Genomic DNA, 21796 nt, shown 5'->3' with positions numbered 1-21796 from the left:
CAACTCACACAATTGCAATAATCCGGTACAATGCGAGACCTGAGCTTGGGTGGAAATGAGCGCTTGTTTATTTGCATCCCCTTTAATTTCACCGGCCACTTAACAGACACGCAGAGCGGATCCTCGCCGATGACTCATTGGGGTAATCTTCTTCCTAAATGACTCTCGGTAATTAAAACTAAATTGGTATTCGTGTTATCAACTTAAAACTGCTGCCTTACACCTGCCGTAGCCATGGCGACAACAGCTGCAAACAGGCCCGAATAATAATAGTGTAAGGACGAGAGCCTCAGAGGAACCAGCAGACAGGATGGAGGGAGAGGAGGCGGAGAGCCTGAAGGGTGTCAGTGAGGAAACACGAGAGGAAAGTGTTTTAGACTTGACAGAGTGTGTCGCCTGTCTGTCTTTAACACGGAGAAGAGCTGCAGTTAAAGTGTATGAGCACTGAAGAATTAATTGATATGGGTGTAGAATATGTCAGACAGCATCAATATTCAATGACAGCCATCATCCAACAAGAATATAAACAAGCCCCAGTAAATAGAGGGGATTTCTCTGAACTAGGAAGCCCTGTAGAATATAATTATACCTCTACTGAGACAAGAAGATAAAGTATAGGTTAGAATCTATGCTTAACACAAAGAGACACAGCCTATGTCTAACATAACAGTAACATAAACATCCAAAGCAAAAATATAAAAAATAAGGCACATGTTCTGAAAGTCAGTTTCTACAAATAACTGATGGTTTCCACCCTTTGTGTTTTTATACAAACATTTATGCACAGTTCAATCCAAGGTTAGGCTTTATTATTTACACGTGACGGGTAACATTGCTGCATTTATCTTTAGTTGACTGACAAATTCTGACAAGAAGGTGGCAGGCTATTCTGACATCTCTCACAGAAATTCAAGCAGAAACTCACCAAAAACTCACAAGTTCAATGGATGAATGAAGAATTGTGAGGGTGATATCAAAGAAGGGGTCCTATGTTAACATGTAGCTTGGCCTGTTAAGATGTTTTTGATTGAAATAGCTTTTGATTTCAGCAAGTATGACCTCCTAATGCTGCAAATTCAACAAATGACCATTTTAAGTTCTTTACGACCTATAAAATGTTCTGAAATGCTGTTGTGCATAATAATGTGGAACAGTACATTGAGTTTTTTATTTAAAAAAAAGTTCTCATTGGGAGGTTTGTTCAATAAAATTTGAATTAGCTCTAATGGTTGATGACTTGAAAATTATACTGACTGTCATTTGCATCAACTATTTAGAAAAATCTGAAAAAAAATATCATTTGCATGATAATTTGGAACGCAGTGTAAATTTGTCTGTTTTACTCCACTTGGTCTAATTGCATTTAAAGTGCTGTGTAAAGTTAGAGTAGCACATCTCTATGGATGGAAGAGAAAAATAGACAAAAGAATGCAATACAGGATAGTTGGAATGGTGAATAAACATCCTCAGTCAACTTCCACACAAATTTACAAATTCCTCGCACTGTGTGCAAGGAATCATGAAATCTGGCGACTATCAAAAAAATTTGGGCCACAATGTAGGATCTAGTGTCAGAAAGCTCGGTCTGCATCAGAGGTCATGGGTGTTCCGGCAGGACAATGACCCAAAACATACCTCAAAAAGCACCAAGAAATGGTTGGAGACAAAGCGCTGAAGTGGCCAGCAATGAGTCCGGATCTAAATCCTGTTGAACACCTATGGAGAGATCTCAAAATTGCTGTTGCAAGAAGCACCCTTCAGATCGGAGAGACCTGGAGCAGTTTACAAAAGAAGAGTGGTCCAAAATTCCAGTTGAGAGGTGTAAGAAGCTTGTTGATGGTTATAGGAAGTGATTGGTTTCAGTTATTTTGTCCCAAGGGTGTGCAACCAAATATTAAGTTGAGGGTGCCAACAAATTTGTCCGGTGTTCCAATGCACATAAATGAAATAAACATTTGTATACCAAAAACATTTGTAATTGCAACAATTTTTGGGAGAAGTGGTGTATTTTCTGGAAAAATTCCAGGGGTGCCAATACTTTCATCCATGACTGTATCAACTTTTAGGTGGGGAAAAAATGGCCCATTGAGAAAAAAGTGCCGTAACAAGGCTCAAAAGATGTGTATATTTATGGGTATTTCTTTTACTTGTCTCTCTATTTGCCACAAAGTCTTAGGTGGAGAGAAAAGAAACAACACAAACAAGTCTTCTCCTCTACTGCCTTCTACCATCTGCTCCAAACCTCTGCTCCAGGTGCCAAAGGAGGAGGCTGCATTGTATGCTTATGCAGATGATCTCATGCATATTTAAATGATCAATTATTCAGTCCTCTTAGGATATATGTTTGGGTACTTGGTGTTTCGCACCGGGATTTAAATATTTAGTCACTGGCAGGCACCTGCATGACTTAACCTTTACTGCCTAAAAATGAGGGATTGTTTTCTTGGAGAGAAATATAGAAAAGCAGCGGGGGCAGGGGGATTTCTGAAAGACAGAGAGAAACTGAGCTAGAGAGAGGGAGAAAGATACCACATCCCAAGGGTCCTGACATACATTCAACTGACAGTGACAGATATGATTCTCAGGAAAGTGGTTTGTGGTACATTTATAAGGTGAGGCAGCAGGACAGATATTATCTCACCGCCTGTAACGCCGTGCCAATTACACTGAATGTCAGGTAAGCGATTATCCCCTCAGACCTCCCTGAAGCATCTGGCTGGAAACTATACTGATAAATGGATTTCCCCGTTCCAGACTATTGCGTCTATGGAACAGTCAGCTACAGAAAGAAGACAAAATCTTCAATAAAGGAAAAACATCAGAACTGTGGCATAAAGTAGACTGCATCAGTTGGTTTAGAATAATGAAGTTTTTAAAAGAATTCTGAAGTACTGCACCAAAGAAACTATTAAACCCTCCCTTCCAATGTGCATTAAATTTTAAAGTAGTTTTACTAAAGCTATTAATACCTTAAAAGTCTTGTCCATGGAGGCAGACAGCAGCAGATGACTGATATGAGGCGCAGGACACCACTGAACTGTGTTGACTGGGCCCTGGTGGCCTCCCAGGCTCATCAGAAGCCTCCTCGGTATCCCTGCTGCTCCAGGCTTGTGAGAGAGATACGGCTTTACTCTAGCCGACACTTCAGAGAGAATTTGGCTTTCCCTGGTCTGATTCCCTTGGACTTGATCTGCTGGGGACTCTGGGTTCACTGTCTCTACTGAAGTGGCAAGTCTCTGTCTCTTGGGGATGTACGGTCTAACACCAGAGGGGAGTGTTTGATGTCTTTTTGATGGTTTTAAACCATCACCGCCAAAGCTTTGTGGCATGAGAGGAACATCCTGCAACGCTGAGATCTTCCCCTGATTCACAGGGACACTCAGATGAGCTGCAGTATCTTTAGAAGGGTTTTCTCGAGCTGTCTTGTCACTGCAGTATTTTCTGTCCAACTCAAAATAGTTCTGCGGCCGTAGAGACCAGCTATTTCTTTTGGAGGTATTTCCATGATGTACCAGAACTGAAGTGTCAGACTCAGGTGTGAAGCTGTGAGAACTGGGTGTTACTCCAGAGGGACAACACACACTAACTTCTTCTTTTAGTTTAAATGGTCCAGCCTGGGCAGAATCAGATGCTCCCTCCTCTGTCTGATCAGGAGAATCCTCCCCAGATTCTGAGTCATCATAGGCCACTAGTGAAGACATCTTCATATGATGGAGCTCTGTTTGAAAATAAAGGCAGAAGGTGAGATGCTGGCATGCTTTTTCAATGACAGGTACAATGGGGACATCTAGTGGTGGCACACAGTTGTGCACCTAATGTACCACAGCTCCATCACAGGTTCATAAATCTGGAGGGATTTGCTGCAAGTAATGCTTAAAAAATGTAAATACCACCTCATGAAACAGTGGAGATGACTGTGGTAGAAATCTGTCTATCTGTCTATCTTTACTATAGGCTCATTATTTTCAATGAGAGCTGACAGGAAGATCATTTTTTGGAGGAAATGCAAGCTTTGTGTCAATTATGGAGGTGAGCTACCACTGAAACTCCATTTAACTGCCAACACTTTACACTGAAAATAATTATAGTTAACAGTAATGTCCACATTGTGACTTCTCACAGAGTAAAGTCACTTAAGTAATTAACTTAATCCAATTAAATTCAAACTTTATTGCAGACTTGAGCTCCAGATAAAAAGGCAACATATAAAAGGTAATGTTGTATAAAGGTACAATACACGCTGTAATTTAAATATGCCAGTATATAAAAAAAACTTTATAATACATGGTACAGCAAGTAGAGTATAAACTTGTGCAGTTACAAACAATTCACACACACTACACTATCTTGGTCTCTTCAGTAATTAACCTTAGCAGATCATTACAGGCTACTGGTAGTCTTTGCAGGTTGATTTCTTATAAACCTAGCACAGAAAGTAAGGAAATTAGTGTTTGGTGGATTATTTCTTTGTTGTAATAATGGTTCTTTGCAATAAATTTCACACCGTTGGAAATCTTGTTTATTTCCCTTTTAATTGGAGAGACATTTGTAAGGAACATGCATTTGTGGGATGAGCAGCAGAGCTAAGTATGTAGGTTGCACCCATGAAAAATTTGTCAAGTCTTCTCTGCAAAACAGCTCATTCTGCCATTGACTTTTGTCTGGTGTTGTTTGACGGACTGGGTGAATGAATTCTGAAGAAACAAGACATACTGGCACTCAAATAATGTATTTATTTAACCAACAGGAGCATTAGTAGTGTTCGGAAGAACCATACACAGCCACAACAGCCTGGCACCTCCTCCTCATGCTGGTCATCAGCCTGGTCACACACTGCTGTGGGATGGCATCCCATCCTTCAACCAGCATTTGTCACCAGTCAGCCAGTGTGGCTGTGTTGGTCACTCTGGCACCAACAGCACACCCAAGCTGATCCCTCAAGTGTTCAATGGGGTTGAGGTCAGGACTGCTGGCAGGTAGTCTCTGACAAACCCTGTTATGTGGGGGCCAGCTACATAATCTTGGAGCATAGAGTCCAGTCCCAGACTGTGGAGATATGGGACTGCCGAGTCCCATGGTTGTAGAATTTCATCTCCCTATCTCTTCACTGAGATGACCTCCAATGATGACAATCAGGCAGCTTCTGAGGATACCAGAAGCTCAAAACAAGAGTCAGTAGCAACAGAAAAACAAGCTTTTTAGCACTGGCAGAGAAGATTTAGCACATTTTCAAGGGTGCAACCAACATACTGCTACTCACCCCACAAATGCATAGCTCCTTTTTTGCCCACAAACAAAGAAAAAAGGAACACACTCTAATAATCCAATTTCTTACAGTGCATGGACCAAAAAAGACCCACAAGAAAACCGACAGGTCAGCACTCAATTATGTCTTTTCAGTTCTTTAATTCTGGGTAAGGTGGTATATCAGACACAACATGTATCCACAGTCCTCTTCAAAGTTGTGTGACATTGCAGTCAGGTCCTCAAATGCAGATTAGCATTAACTGTACCTCAGCTGAGAGGCAAGATAATCAATTTATTGTTATGAGCTTATGTTTTGTTTTTCTGTTTGCTTCTGCACATGTCAAAGCCCTTATCAAAATCTTGCTTTTACAGATGTTATACAAATTAAGTTGTTATATTGGAGGAGGTATCACGGGCAAGTCATGCTGGAAAGTGTGAATGTTATTTTGTTGTGATATATAATCATGCCATATTCGCACGTCCCATGCTTATAACCAATATGATTATCAAAATAGTAAAGTTATAACCTCTCCAACAATTTCATATTTCAAACAATATCCACAGAACTTTGGACAGGATGCAGGCTAAGGCTATAGGCCTATAGTTATCACACGTAACAATATTCCTATAAATGTGTCTAATTCAGCGTTTAACTGAAAAGAATAACGCTGTCATTATTTGTTAGCTTACTTTACAGCAAAATAAGCTAACGTCGATAGTTTACGCTCAGCCTCGAAACTAACACATCCCAGGAAGAAAGCAAAGACCAGCTAGGGACTCCACAATTCACCATTTTACCTGAAATTTGGTTAAACTTTGATTATCCAACTACTGAGCGAGTAAACACTTACACTTCAGGTCCAAAATCCCGCACATCACCGGAGCTAGTGGAAGCCTTCAGAATAAAACAAATGTTTCCTTTTACCATTTCTAGCCGTACCCTTTCGAAGTGCAAAAGCTTTTATTTTGAAGGTACACAGTAGGAACTGAAACGGCGGTCCCTCTCTTCCAATATCTATCGTTTTAAATATTTAAGTTTATGATAAATTTGATTTATGTTCCTTGCGAAATTGTCATAATGTTGTAAAGATAATATTTAGAATCTGAAAGGCTCCCTAGGATGGCGTTTTGCTTGGGTTTCTCCATAGCGGAACTGTTGAGAGAGTCTGTTTGCTAGGGAAGGAAATGACCCAAACACAAAATCACACAAGCTGATGCAAGTTGAATGAGGGAGCTGTCAGCTGTGAGGAAACCTACACGGTATGCTAGCTTCAGCCTGTATTTACTCATTATTTACATCAGCATCTCTTTAACTGAATTTAACTCATAACACTGTTTCTTCTTTTTGATTAAAGTCAGAAGTGAGGGTTAAATATAAAATATCAGAGGTTTAGCTAGCTCAGAAGCTCTGATAAGTTAACGGTAGCTGTGAATTGCTCACATATGGGATTCTGTAGAACTGAGTTCAGAGATGATACAGTCATTTTAAAGTAGACAAAGCCTCATACATCTACATACTTGATGATATTCATAACACGTTACCTTTATTAGTGTTAGATATTTGTTCAGTAACGATATTTAAACGTGTTTCTTGTTACTTCATAGCCAGTGAAGACAATGACAGACTGTCAGGGAGAAGGAGCCAAGAGTCCAGTGGAGCTTTATGAGAAACTGACAGCACAAGGAGACACAGTCAGAGCCTTGAAAACAGCTAAAGCTGAGAAGGTAAGAAGTTGAACACTTAAAAGGCAGTAGATGCTATAGTTGTTTAATGTTTTGGATACATAGACCTCCCCAAAATACCCTGCAGTCTCACAGCCAGTTCTTCCTACTCTTTATTTGTAGTTTTGGTATACAGGTATTTAAATTTTTGCTAGTACCTTAGTACATCCTCTCTCTACCAGGGTGTCTTCTGGCCTCTCCAGGGGTGCCGTGGTATCAAAACGTATATTCAAATTTCCCATCAACTCTCTACAGAAAAATCTATCCCTCACTGCTCAGTAGGAAGGGTATCATTGAGACTGTGTTTTATCTATGTAGCGATGATTTGCTCTTGTCAGTTAACAAATAAACTCAAAATCAAACTGAACACTGATTAAAACATGTCACTGTCCATCAAAAAATACAGTTTCTTTAGTGTTTGTCCAACATGAGTTTCTTATAAACAGTTGGCATTCTCCTTGTATTTTCTTAGCTCAGGAAAACCTAATGCCTTCCTGGTAAAAACAAAACATTCACCTGCATCTCATATACCAGCTGAAATCAAAACTATCTGAGTTAATGGTTTTCCAATGTAGGTACATTTACTATTGAAAATTTATACCATGTAAAGCATCCACAGTCCCAGCTAATTTTGTTGGTGTTGGAAGTTTCAGCATGTGTCTGACAGAATTGTTTTGGTTCTCCAGGCTGAAGTTGAGGCTGCTGTCAAGTTGCTGCTAAAGCTGAAAGTAGACTACAAACAGATGACGGGTCAGGATTACAAAGCAGGCTGTCCACCCTCAGAAAACTCTGTGGCCCCTGACAACGGGCCTGCAGAAGACGGCGCTGACGATGAAGACACAGTCGACCCATGGAACGTTTCCACCACCAACGCCAAGGGAGTGGATTACGACAAACTCATAGGCAAGAAATAAACTGGCTTCAAGTGTGGCTTTCAATTAAATAGCCAAAGTGGGAAACGTACTTCCTCTAGCTTATTACTTATTAATATGTGGTATTTAAAATATATTTTTATTACTGAAAAATCGAAACTATCTTTTATCTTAGTGAGGTTCGGAAGCAGTAAAATCGACCAGGAGCTGGTGGATAGAATAGAAAAAGTCTCTGGTCAGAGGCCACACCACTTTCTAAGAAGAGGAATCTTCTTCTCACACAGGTGAGGATTTTCATCAAAGTGATCTCTTTGTATTTTTTTCATTCCTTCTACCTGTATGTCTCTTTCATTTATTTATCCTTAAGCTAAATAATGTACGTATATCAGCATGAAATTATCAACCTTTGAGGCTGGTGAGGATGTACCTTAAATTGCTCCTTCTCCTGTGTCTGGCAGAGACATGCATCAGGTACTGGATGCATATGAGAAGCAGAAGTCGTTTTACCTCTACACTGGAAGAGGTCCGTCCTCAGAGGCCATGCATGTCGGCCACCTCATCCCTTTCATCTTCACCAAGTGAGTCTTCCTTTAATGTATTAGCAAAAATAAGCAATTACCAGATTTAAATGTTTTGTCTGAAAGCACTATTTCAAATAATGTTCTAGCTCTTTCTTTGTACAGCTGAAATTAATAAAATACTGACACAAAGGATAGAATTGAAACTTACCTCTATGTTGCAGATGGTTACAGGATGTTTTTGACATCCCTCTGGTGATCCAGCTGACTGATGATGAGAAGTATCTGTGGAAGGATCTCACACTGGAAGAGTGCCATCGCTTTGCTGTAGAAAACACCAAAGACATCATCGCATGTGGCTTTGATGTCAACAAGACGTTTATCTTCTCTGACCTTGACTATATGGGGTAAAATAGAGCAATATAAATCCTTAAATATTATCGGGGAAAATAGAAACAAAATTATATATAGTTGTGAAATAGTAGTATATATAATAAGAAAAGTAAATCAATTGTAAATTATAAATAAAAAAAAACTTGTAATATAGTTGGTATTTTAAAATTGCTAGTTACTGTAACAGGTTAATTGTTTTTCTGTGCTGCTTTGGCAACAACATGATGCATTTGTTCATGCCAATAAAGCACGTTTGAGATTTAGAAACATTTAGGAATTTTGAATTTAAGTCTGAATTCTTTTAGGTTTTTAATGTTGTAATCTCACTTTGTTTTGCAGTGCCTGTCCTGAATTCTACAGGAATGTTGTGAAAGTTCAGAAGCATGTGACATTCAACCAGGTCAAAGGCATTTTTGGCTTTACAGACAGTGACTGCATTGGTAAGACACCTGAAAAGCACCAGTCATTTTACTGAATAGTCATTGATTACTACTTGCATTGCATTTGAGATTAGAAGAAATATTACACTTTGTAAAACAGAAAAAAGTCAGTTCTTTTGACATTCATGTTGATCCTCCCTTCAGGAAAGATCAGCTTCCCTGCAATCCAGGCCGCCCCTTCCTTCAGTAATTCTTTCCCACACGTCTTTGGAAGCAGAAAAGATATACAGTGTCTCATCCCCTGTGCCATTGACCAGGTCATGACAGCATTACTGTAATGCATAACAAAGATTCATGTGTACCTAGGTTATATTTTCAGATATATATAATAGTGTTGATCCTCTTGCTCGTTCAGGACCCCTACTTCAGAATGACCCGAGATGTTGCTCCAAGAATCGGCTATCCCAAACCTGCACTGCTACACTCCACCTTCTTCCCAGCCCTGCAGGGAGCACAGACAAAGATGAGCGCCAGTGATGCCAACTCGTCCATTTTCCTCACTGACACACCAAAACAAATCAAAAATAAGGTGCTTCTATTAGTTGGACATAAATAATTTGTGATCACATTACCATGCCTGTTTTTTACTGACTGATTTAACCTTTGTAAACACATGCAGATCAACAAACATGCATTTTCGGGAGGAAAAGACACCGTGGAAGAACACAGGAAGTATGGAGGAAACCCAGACGTTGATGTTTCTTTCATGTACTTGACCTTCTTCCTAGATGATGATGAACAGCTGGCAAAGATAAAAGAGGTAAAGGCAGAGAGGACAGAAAAAAATAATTGCCTCACATATTGTTTTTCTTACTTTCTTGACTTTTTGCTTTTTCATCCTCCCATCTAAAAACTAAACCCTCTTCCATCCATTTCTGCACATTATATCTCCTCCTCTGCAGGACTATGCAAGTGGAGCTCTCCTAACTGGTGAACTGAAGAAGATTTTGATCGAAACTCTGCAGCCAATGATTGCGCAGCACCAAGAGCGACGCAAACAAGTCACCGATGAAATGGTCCAGCAATTTATGACACCCAGGCCTTTAAATTTTAACTTGTAGCTTAACTGAGCTGCTAACATGTCAAGGTTAATTAAGTCACTAATCTCAGTACAAGAAGAAATAAATGATCAAATTCAAAAATCTGTCATTTGCATCAGGAAAAGGGACATTTTGCATCAGGACTGGAGACAAATTTAATGTATAGAATGGTGATAAACTTGTCTGTGTTGAACTAAGCATTGCATTGCCCACACGTCATGCCAATTGTCAGTCTACTTCTTAGCATCATGTTGCACCAAATGTACATGTTTATCTCCATAAACAGTTTGTGTTTGCAGCACTGCTGCAACGTCATGCTGGTCAGCCTGAGATCACATCAAGATGAATGACAAAGCTGAGTACAAATGTGTATTGTTGCCAGATATGCTTAATAACCAACAACACCACAGCCACGTTTGTGAGAATGTTCATTAAAAAGTCTTAATTTTACCTGAATAAAAGAACTGGATATCAATCTTATTATGAATTTGAGCACATGTTAATACATAGCTTTTAAGGGATCTACTGCACATGTATTTATAAAATCAAACAAAAGGGATTTATTTTATTTATAATTGTTGAAACACAAAAGCCTTCACCATCCTAAACGTGTCACAAAGAACATAAACCCTGCATTAAAAAAAGTATAATGACGAAAACATTACACAACCTACTTGAATAAATAAGTAATAGTAGTAAAAGTTTAACCCAGAGCCCCCAGGGATAGCCCTTTACTCAATTCACACACCATTGCCATGTCTGCTGGAGACAAACAACTAAACTAAAGAGAAGCCCTAAACAACCTTTCTCAAACTTCAGCATGCTGCAGCCCTATTTAAGATCTGAAGAACTTCTAGGGCCCACAAACCCTCCTAAACCAAAGATGAGATTCTGATGTGTACTTTTCATTCATCATATTTTTGTCCCATAAACAGGAAATTTCAATGCAAATGCTTGGCTTGTAGATAAAATTAATATGACTTAGTAAGGGTTTGAGGGAACAAAAAGTACAATGAGCGACTGCAATTTCCAACCCCAGTTACAAAAAAGTTAAAGGAGACATATTATGCAAAAATCACTTTTTCAGGCTTTTCTAACACAAATATGTGCCCCTGGCCTGTCCACAATCCCCTCAAGTACCACAAAAATCCATTCCTTTTCCTCCTCTCTTTCTCTACCTTTCAGAAAAAGTGTCCTGAGAAGCAGTTCTCAGATTTTGCTCCTGGTGACCTCACCAGGAGCGTAAGCGCCCGCCCCTAGGTTTAGTTGGCCCTCCCCCACTTGGAGGAAAGTTCCACCCTCCTCTACTGATCCTCTAACCCACCAGCTGAGATGCTTGATAGCTCAGTGGGTTATCTTGCTGACTACAGTCTTGGAGGTTGATGGTTTAAATCCCAATCAAGGCTTAAACTTTGGATAAAAGTGTCTTTGGTACCAGGAGTGCTGCATTCATTTTCTGAGAGGGGTGTGATCAGGGGTGGACTCAGACAGCTAATTACCATTTAAAGCCACAGACACAGAAACGGCTCATTCTGAGACTGGAAATCACTGCAGGGGCTTCCAGAAATCACTGTCTGTCAGCAGAATTGGCCATGCCATCCTCAAATGACAGGTAAAGCTGGATCATGGAGAGAAGTCAAATGTGATGGGATCCAGAAACACTGCTGTCCCTTTTGGGCCAAAGCTCATTTAAAATGGACTGAGGCTAAATGGAAAACTGGTATGTGGTCATGTGAATCACCATTTTTAAAAAGTGCATAGAGGTTTAAGAGCAACATATACTCCCATCCAGACAACATTTCTTTTAGAAGAGACCTGGACTATTTCAGCAAGACAGTGCTAAACCACATACCACATCCATCACAACAGCATAGCTTCCAGTTAAAGAGTCTGGCTGCTGCATCTCTGGTGGCCCATCCTATATTTGAAATAGATCCTCCCCAATTCACGTAGGTCCTTTTGCCATATTAATCTTAAAGTTTAATTCTGCTGTTGCTATTGGATATTTTCTTATATAAAAACAGAGCATCTCTGAGTCTTTTTGTGTGTGTCTTGAGAAGCCAGAGGAAAGAAGTGCGATACTTCCAAGTGTGATAGGGGTAAAAAAAATAAAAATAAAAAAAATACTCAAATACAAGTCATAAAACTTTACCCTTTCACAATAAGAGCAGCGCAAATTATTGAGCCCCCGGTGATGTTTGGTGTGAACTTGTAAATATTCCCAATAATCACCCTGTTCGAGTATCCTAGTTCGACACTGACACGCTGATGACGGACTCCATGATAACACTGTTGATTTTGACTGTGGAGCACTGACAGTTTGAAAGTGTCCTCGGCTGATCTAGCCGGCAGCAGCCAATGAGTGTGAGGGGCGGACAGCAGCCACTAGGGGAGTTGTCTCCTTCTGGTTAATCCCATTGGGCTGCCTTAAAAAAGAGCAAACACGTTTCTTCCCCTCTGTTCTACAGATCCTCCGCCTCCTCCTCCGGTACAGAAATAGCAGAGGTTTGGCAGAAAGAGCACTTCCAGTAGTGAGAGTGTGGACACATCAGCACAGTGCGCCTGTCAGAGTAACTGTCCAGTTTTACAGTCTGGTTTATTGATTGGCTTTAGCCAGAGGAGCTCTAACGTCTGCTCAGCATCAGCAACAAAAACAGGCTCGGCAGCTTGGCTGGACACCAAGCCTGGACTTGATAAAGACAGTCCTGGACTACATTTACAATACAGTGAACACCAAAGGCTTATATTTGTCTGCCACTGGGTCAGTTCGACATTTTAAGTTTTAGACTTTAGAGGGAATGGCATTGGATTTCGCTGCGGGCTGCGTTGGAGGTAAGTAGTTAGCTTACACTGACGTTAGCTAGCAACGTTAGCAGGGTTTACAAGTTGACGCTAGCATTAGCAAGTTTCCCTCAGGCAGCTCTAGCTTCAGAGTTAGAGGTTTGTTTACAGCTGCCACGTTTCAGCAACATAACAAGCACCAAGAATGTAGGAGTAGTGACTCTACTGTTTTATATTTGTAGCGTTAGTTATGTTGAAATACCGGATGCTTCGTTCCCTCTGTGATGTTACATTCCATACCTGTGGCTCACAGAGGGAGTGGTGTTTTCCTCCAGGTGATTTATATGCGACTCACTGAGAGTTACCATACTTTCTTAAGAACTAGAGTGGCACTCATTCCTTTAACGGAAAATGAAAGTTTCGTTATTCAGCATTAAAAGGGGACATTGCATCATCTTTTTCCCGATTATTGGACAGTCTACTTTGTTAAAGAGTCCTCACCATTCCTGGTCTGGGAGTCACCACCTGAAGATTACACCATAGCGCCTTTCTGCCAGAATGGAAGCAGCAAGCCTCACCTTAAAGCCTTGGGAATCTTAGCAGCTGTTTTGTCTTTGTCCAAGGCCAGGTCCTTAGGAAATTAAGCACACCAAGTGCCAATAATAGCCCCATTTTAGAGCAAATGGCCTCTTTCTATTTAATTCAGTAAAAAAAGAAAAACTTATCTAAGTGTCAAGTCTGACAAAAAAAAATCACAGTTGCAAAGCTATAAATATATAAGGAAAAGAAAAGTTTTAAATCAACATACAGGGTGTCTGCAGCGTCTTTAAAAGCATTAAAAGTTGGCAAGTCAATTAAGTAAAAAACTAAGGCTTTTAAAAAGCATAAAGTAGTCATAAATGCAGAACAATGGTCTTAAATTTTGCACAGTAACTGTGACAGTTGAGTGGCCATCAGAGTGACTCTGTGACTGTTGAGTGGGCATCAGAGTGACTCTGTGACTGTTGAGTGGCCATCAGAGTGACTCTGTGACTGTTGAGTGGGCATCAGAGTGACTCTGTGACTGTTGAGTGGGCATCAGAGTGACTCTGTGACTGTTGAGTGGGCATCAGAGTGACTCTGTGACTGTTGAGTGGGCATCAGAGTGACTCTGTGACTGTTGAGTGGCCATCAATGTGACTGTGACTGTTGAGTGGTCATCAGAGTGACACTGTGACTGTTGAGTGGCCATCAATGTGACTGTGACTGTTGAGTGGTCATCAGAGTGACTCTGTGACTGTTGAGTGGCCATCAATGTGACTGTGACTGTTGAGTGGTCATCAGAGTGACACTGTGACTGTTGAGTGATCATCAGAGTGACTCTGTGACTGTTGAGTGTTATGGCTGTGCAATTTATTGAGTATACTCAATGTATTGCGGCTTTTGCCAAGTGTGATGTATAAAACGACTATATTGGTAACATCGAGTATAAGTTGATAATTATCCAATGAATCAATGATTGAAATCATGGTTTGTTGCAGCCCTAGTGGTTAGATTAACTCTGTGACATCATCTGCGGTCATCAGAGAAACTTTGCAATTCCCACCTTTAACCTGTAAAAGCCTCCTGTTGGCAACTGTTGAAAATGATCACTTTACTATAAACGAAGAAGTGCATCAGGGACCTGTGCATGATTAAATGTCAGTATTAATGTTACTGTATCCATATGAAATATTTTTAAGTGATGCCAAATCATAATGTTATTTTCTTAGACAGAGGTTCTAGAGGTGCTAGTGCTGCACAAAAATGCCTGCAGAAAGGCCTCTAAGTTTACAATAGTGCTACTGTTGCCTTTAATAGCAGTATCTTTGTAGAAGTTCTAAACCTGTAATGTAAAAACTTTTTTGTTGTTGTTTTTTCTTTGTCATATTTGTATGTTTTGGGTTTAGAAATACGCACTGTAAAACTATGATTCTCTGCATTTTCCCTGATAACCAAGAAAATATGCCCATGACATTACCTAACAGCCTTTCAGGAAAAATCTGCTAAATGTGAACATATCACATTTGGTTTTGTTTGTAGTTTAAAAAGCCTTGATTATTATCTTAAACGGGACTGTTCCTGCTGGTTTTAATGCCAAATCAAATCCTCTCATGTAAATACAAACAGATTGTCCAGAGGGTTTGTGTCTGTTAGATGCTTCTTGACACAGTTAAAGGTAACCGTGGTATAATAGATTTTTTGCTCGTTTGCATGAGTCAAGGACAGGCTGCTGTTCAGCTGTCGTCACTGGGTACAGTGCAGTGACCAGCTGATCAGTCTGAGGGGACGGCCTGTTTGCTGTTCCCATGTGAGATGAATCACCTGACCAAAAGTCCCACTCACCCCCAAATAAACCGGGTGGAAAACAAGACCGCACTGCATTTGTACTGTATATGAACCTACTGCTGTTTTTAATTCAGGCTAAGAATAGAGGTTAAATGAGGAGCAATAAAGGTTTTTAAACCGTGTATTCAAACATGGTGTTGTGTTTTTCAGGTGCTGCTGGTGTTTTAGTCGGGCATCCGTTTGACACTGTAAAGGTGAGTGTGCTCCGTCCTGGTCATTGTTTACTTACATTAGGCAATGAAATGATCCTACACTTGACCTTAAATGTTGTAATTTAGAAATCACAGTTTGCAGCCTGAATTTGAATCCAGATAAGGATTAAGATAGTCACCTGAGAACAGAGATGACAAAGGTGAGCAAGAGGGTTGGGCCTTTTTATCATTAGATGGAAAGACAGCATCATTGATGATATGCAACCTATTACTGACATTAATACATCATATTTTCTGGTATGTATGTTTGATATTTTGAGGAAAAGAAGTGGGGCTATTTCAGGTCTTTAGTTTCTTTAAACAACATTTCACAGAGAAACTTTTAGACTATATTGTTATTTAACTACTTGAAAGGTAAATTAATAGATTTTTTTGCAGTCTACTCACAAGCAACTGAATAAAGTCAAAATTTAATTGACTTTTTCACTGAATGCAGATTTTAAAAATACATTTATGACCTCTGATACCTGCAATTATTCTGTGTATGGCTGCTAGCTTTAAAGGCTGCATTCCCTAGGTCCGCATGTCTGAATCATCCATGGCAGTGAAATATAGCACTCAATTGTTTGAAATTACAGCTTACGCTAACATAAACACAGAGATAGTAAATGGTTAGGCTGTGGCGTTTTTATTCCTTGCTTTCAATGTCATTTCTCCCTGAGCCGGTGTCTGGGGGAGAGCTGTCTTTAACAGCAGCAGTGTCACTGTGTTGTAGATGAGAGAGAGAAATAAACAACCTCTCCATGGAAATGTGACCTAGTAAGTACGGTCAAGGTCTTTTTTTTTCCCCCCTCCTTTCACCCAATGTCTTGTTTTGAGCCATAGACATATTTTTGTACAACTCCATTCTTGGTTAATTTTCTCTCCCTCATTTTGCATCCTTATTTTGACCCTGAAAAGAACCATTGTTGCCTGCCTGCTTTATTTTAAACCTGTTTGTATTTTGTAGTTATGGTGTCTTTATGATTTTGTTGCCTGACTCTAAGACAAGCTCTGTCACCAACAGGTGAGACTACAAGTTCAAAATGTGGACAAACCTCTGTACCGCGGGACATTTCACTGCTTCAAGTCAATCATACGCCAGGAGTCTGTAAGTGTTTGTTCTTTAGATTCTTCTAATGTTTTACTGCCTTTTAATCACATCATTCACTCAGACATGGTCACCATGGCTGTTATGTAAGGTGTGTAGTGTCACCATGTGCTGCAGCTTTCTATGCCAATGGGAAGCATGGCCACCGCTCTGATAAAAGTATCAGGTTACAGGCCTGCAGACATCAGCCAGCAGGTTCCTAACATGGGGCGTTAGGGGGTGTGTTTCTGTTAGCCTGGGTCAGAGAGGGCTTTATTACTGCACAGGCTAAATTAAGCTTTGGACATGGTGCCATTTGAGCTATGGGGAGTGTGCCTGGTCCAAGTGGATTATCATGTTTCACATAAAAGTACTGGATGGTGATCCTTTAGGTGGTAAAAATCAGTGTTTTCAAGAATTTTAGTGTAAGCAGTTAAATTGGCCAATAAAGAACATCTATTTCATTATCAACAAGTTTTAACTGACTGAAACGGATCACAGACGAGAGTATGAGTACTAGACAGGACGTTGTGGTTGAGAAGTTTAAGTATAGACATTGTTCAGCATTCCAGTAATGCTCCTGTGTTAGCCTGAAGGCTTAAAAACTAGTAAAACTTTGTTTCACACAATCATCTGACTTTCTTAGAAGTTCTCCTCTCTTGTTACACAAGCACAGCTGGTTTTAATAAAGGTCAGTCTGGAGCTGTGAATATACTGCCAAACTACGTAGGGATCTGCAACATAAATCAAAACAAAACAAAAAAGTTTATTAGGTGAGAAAATACCTTATTTGTAAAACAACTTTTGAAATGACTTAAAAAAAGATTTTTGAATAATAATGGAAATTTTATACTTTGGATAAGTGCAGGTCAATTCTCAGATGGTCCAGGAAGCTTCTGTGTTTCGCAACTGAAAGCTTCCAACCTAAATACAGCATTGTGAATATGGTCAGTTTGTATGGATTCAACAAGGCCTGTAGTCAACCCAAGAAAAATGTGGTCACCCACACACCGACCGATCAGTTGGTTGTTCAGGAAACAAAATAAATAAATCAGTTTAATCTGGTAGTCTGAATGATCTTAGAAATTAACACAAGCTTTATAGGCATTATTAATTAATTTTATCCTCATCTGTTGTACTAAGACAACAGCTGACTCAGATGATCAGCGAGCACCTGCCTTTAATCATATAACCCAGAGATCATGGCATGACTAAATATTCTCAGATCATTTTTTGTATTAATTTAACAGGATCATTTGATACACAGCAAACATGCACCCAGTCTGAAACAGCTGTTAGGCCTCCTGGCAGACAGCTACAGTCGAGTAAAGACAGTTTTGTGAAGATTTTGATGTCTGTGTTCTCATTAGTCTCTCTCTGTCTGCAGGCGTTCGGTCTGTATAAAGGCATCGGCTCACCAATGATGGGTCTGACCTTCATCAACGCCATCGTTTTTGGTGTCCAGGGGAACGCCATGCGCAAACTCGGCCGTGACACGCCTCTGAACCAGTTTTTAGCCGGAGCGTCCGCCGGAGCCATCCAGTGTGTCATCTGCTGCCCGATGGAGCTCGCTAAGACGCGCATGCAGCTGCAAGGTACTGGAGAGAAGAAGTCTAAGAGGAAACTGTACAAGAACTCCCTGGACTGTCTGGTGAGAATCTACAATAAGGAGGGAATCCGAGGCATCAACCGTGGCATGGTGACCACCCTGCTGCGTGAGACCCCGGGTTTCGGCGTGTACTTTCTCACTTATGACGTGTTGACACGTGCTCTGGGATGTGAGCCAGAAGACCCTTACATGATCCCAAAGCTTTTGTTTGCCGGTGGGATGTCAGGAATCGCTTCCTGGATCTCCACCTACCCTGTGGATGTGATCAAGTCGCGTCTTCAGGCGGACGGGGTGGGCGGGGTCAACCAGTACAGTGGCATCATGGACTGTGTCAGGCAGAGCTTAAAGAAGGAAGGATGGAGGGTGTTCTCACGTGGACTCACTTCCACATTGCTGCGTGCGTTTCCGGTGAATGCGACCACGTTTGCTACAGTGACTCTGTTTTTGATGTACATGCGAGAAGGAGAGGAGTGCAGCATCCAGGACTCTGAGGCGCAGCTGCAGCCTCTGCAGACACAGACGCAGTCATTTGTGCAGCAGTGAGCATTACTACAGTCCTCTGCAGGTTCACCGAGTCCAGACGGAGTTTGCAGCTTCATGCAGGTCTTAGTCTGTTAACAGGTTTCTGTAATCACAGAGGTGAACTGATCCCAGGTAAGCATCTGCCCATGGAGCGTCAGCAAAGTGACCACATGTAGTATTTAAATAATATATATTTTAAGAGAAAAGCTGCACTTGTAAATATGGTCTATTTTTAAATGTCCTTGGTTTTATATTCTTGTTTTTAACTTTTAAATAATTTAGGAAACTTAATAGTTACAACAGTTCCTGTGTCATACTGAACAGTGACGCTTTCAGGTCATGGTGGAGCACGTTAGAAGCCCATGTCAAAATTATCACCTTCAAACACTTACTGACAGTTACCAAAACAAGTTTGCAGAGTTTGGCATTTTTATAAGCATTAATGCTTCTCTTTTCAAACTAGCAACAGTGGAGTAAATTTGTGAAATATAACATGTGAACATGGCATTTTAGTGATTTACTCAACGGTTACAGATGCAAAGAAAGCCTAAATGTGTGTTTCTTGTGCATGCACATTTATGTATAATTTTTTTTTCTTTTTGAGGTGATGACTGGGTATACAAATGTTACAAAGGGAAGCTGCTGTATTTTTATCTGCTGATACTGTCTAAAGTTTAATCAGATTTGATGTTACAACTGGAGATTTGTTCCACTTTGGTCCTCGTAATGGGTTACAAGCTCAGATGTCAGCTCTTTGCCAAACAAAATGAACAATTTATTATATCTTATTTCAATAATAAGGTTTGTTCCCACACAGTCTGAAACCAAAAGGGATGCAGATTCTCATTCTTCTAGATTGGATCTCATTTCAGTGTCCAAAGAAAGCACTTTATGCTGTCATATTAAGCACAAGTTTTACAATCAAAGTTCTACTTTAATGAATTTTATTTTTACCACTAATGTAAAATTTAGTTACAGTGTAGACTGATGATTTGTTAAAAGTGGGCTTTATTAAAGCAACAGTGTGTTTTGAATCTCTGCCCTGAGTTAAAGGAAGTGCCTCCTTTGAAAATATATTTGAGTTTTAAGCCAAGCATGCTTTTACAAGAACAGTGAAAAATGTTAAATACAGGGGAGTCACTAACTTTCCATAACCATTTTTTTTTAGGTGGTTTACTGCAAGAATTTTTCTTTAAAACTAGAGATGCACAGTATAATCTGCATGATATTGGTACTGGCAGATTCAAAAATGTATACCGATATTAAAGCCAACACACCAGCCATACTTATTGGCAGTATAAATCATATATCAGCTAAATATACAACTGCACTATCTGGTATAGTTGGTTTTATGGGGTGCCACACATTCAATGAGGCCCATTTTGAGCTCTGAACATTTATGAATGAAGCCCCAAATGTAAAATTTCTACCAGGTGATAATTTTCCACTCCTCTCTCAGCTCTGATTAACTCAGCCTCTCTTAACACTGGAGACCCTTTGTGTGCTTTACTATAAAAAAAGGAGTGTATTGGACTTAAATATTAGGCTAGTGCTTCAATGGCGAGCTCCATCCTGACGTAAGTTTACTACAGAGCTTCTAAAAAGTTACAGACTACTTCAGCGCCTCAAACAACCACCAAGCAGTGATTAACTTCATCTACATTTCACATAAAAAGGGGTAAAGATAAGTTTAATAGTTCTAAAAAAACAGAGGTTTTAATGGTGTCTGGCTTTGCTGCTGCACCTGTGGATATAAGTAAACTTCATTATTACTCATCACAGAAAAAAGAAGAATCAAAGTGTTTTATACTCACGTCTTCATCCCATTACAGCCAGAGGTGAAAGTTTAACTGAGATTAATTCCAGAGCAGACCACACCACTGTGCCAGAGCTGTGCCAGCACCATGCCGTGCTGCATGACTGTCTGTGTCTCTCAATTGGCCCGACATCATTAACAGGAGTTCTGTGATCACTTTCAAAGCATCTTCACACACAGACAGGAATATGTGTCTGTTTCCATTAGCAGCGCCACTAAGGAATTTATCATAAACAAGCACATATTAGACGGCACCGTCATCATGACAGTAATTAATGCAATACTGTGGCTATGTCGGGATACGGTATTCCTGCCCATTCCTAGTGATAAGGTTGGCTAAAATGAGTTTGTGTCAGCATATCTGGTGTCAGCAAAAATCTTGTGCATCTTGATTAAAAACATAAATTTCAGCAGGCTCTTGAGTTCAAATGTTCTGCACCATAAAGGTGTTTGAGCTTTTATGCCAATGGTTCTGTTTCCTCTGCATCTGTAAATCTGACCCACACAGCATTTTAAACGAGAGGACAGGATTTTAGGACCCCTCTTTATAATCCCCAGGACTGTCATTTAAAGGACAAAGGGAATCTTTAACAGCGCTTTATGATTTATCAAATATAAACTTTAAGATGTCAGACTGAACATGAATGCCAAAAAGGCTCTTAAACTTGTGGCTTAAAGCTGCAGGTGGCCCGTTTATTATCAGCTGGTGAAGCTGTCCTCTCTCACGCCTGTCCAAACTGATGCTGCTGTTACTTCTCTGTAGAGTCTAAAGTGCAGATCTGCTTTAAAGTTGTCCAAAGACATGGCAATGTACAAACTGTGAATTTGTCTTTTTCACATCATGCTTGGACTATCTAAGATTTACTGTAATGACAATTCTGTGTTTTCCTGCTTGTCTGACCGTACCGGTGGAGGATTAGTCCCTTTAAAGGGCTGCTTTGATTGTTTAATCGTGCCTTTGTTTTCTGCACTTCTTTATATACAGGTCTTTGTTTCAAAGCAGCAAGCACAATGTGTATTTCTTTGAGAGGAAGGTGAATAAAAGCCATTTTTCTCATGCTTTCTGGTGTTTTTTATATTACTGTTACTCATTTTTTTAGAGTTTCTGGGTGAAATATAACCTTTTATATCATAGATATATTTTAACTGACTGTCGAAACCCTTGACTATATTTGGTCGATTACATTT

The 21796-nt window shown here is 40.0% G+C and overlaps 3 protein-coding genes across 6 annotated transcripts in view; 2 read left to right on the top strand and 1 right to left on the bottom strand.

Annotated features, from left to right (window-relative positions):
* wdr25 (WD repeat domain 25) overlaps positions 1 to 6137 on the bottom strand; it is a 31580-nt gene extending 25443 nt beyond the window's left edge. For all 3 annotated transcript variants that reach the window (XM_041812137.1, XM_041812139.1, XM_041812138.1), the window contains exons 1-2: positions 6099 to 6137; positions 2970 to 3718 (exon numbers count right to left, since the gene is read on the bottom strand). In XM_041812137.1, the coding sequence (XP_041668071.1) occupies positions 2970 to 3707 (738 nt within the window). In that variant the 5' untranslated portion in view covers positions 3708 to 3718; positions 6099 to 6137. The remainder of the gene's footprint in view (positions 1 to 2969; positions 3719 to 6098) is intronic.
* A 315-nt stretch (positions 6138 to 6452) lies between these two features.
* On the top strand, positions 6453 to 10712 carry LOC121526254 (tryptophan--tRNA ligase, cytoplasmic). Of its 2 annotated transcripts, none has more exons than XM_041812751.1 (11): positions 6453 to 6507; positions 6853 to 6972; positions 7656 to 7872; positions 8017 to 8125; positions 8300 to 8419; positions 8584 to 8766; positions 9092 to 9192; positions 9337 to 9449; positions 9548 to 9721; positions 9812 to 9952; positions 10095 to 10712. In XM_041812751.1, the coding sequence occupies exons 2-11, from the start codon at positions 6865 to 6867 to the stop codon at positions 10251 to 10253; spliced, it is 1425 nt and encodes a 474-aa protein (XP_041668685.1). In that variant the 5' UTR covers positions 6453 to 6507; positions 6853 to 6864; the 3' UTR covers positions 10254 to 10712. The 2 variants fall into 2 exon arrangements, with proteins under 2 accessions (XP_041668685.1, XP_041668686.1); XM_041812752.1 differs by having other exon boundaries at positions 6487 to 6507; positions 6857 to 6972.
* A 1957-nt stretch (positions 10713 to 12669) lies between these two features.
* LOC121526238 (mitochondrial basic amino acids transporter) lies at positions 12670 to 21667 on the top strand. Its single transcript, XM_041812720.1, has 4 exons — positions 12670 to 13064; positions 15531 to 15574; positions 16599 to 16682; positions 18049 to 21667. The coding sequence occupies exons 1-4, from the start codon at positions 13031 to 13033 to the stop codon at positions 18811 to 18813; spliced, it is 927 nt and encodes a 308-aa protein (XP_041668654.1). The 5' UTR covers positions 12670 to 13030; the 3' UTR covers positions 18814 to 21667.
* Positions 21668 to 21796: the final 129 nt, after the last annotated feature.

This window comes from Cheilinus undulatus, linkage group 18 (genome assembly GCF_018320785.1).
Source record: "Cheilinus undulatus linkage group 18, ASM1832078v1, whole genome shotgun sequence".
Taxonomy (NCBI): Eukaryota; Metazoa; Chordata; class Actinopteri; order Labriformes; family Labridae; genus Cheilinus; species Cheilinus undulatus.
This window is presented reverse-complemented; position numbering and strand designations above follow the sequence as displayed.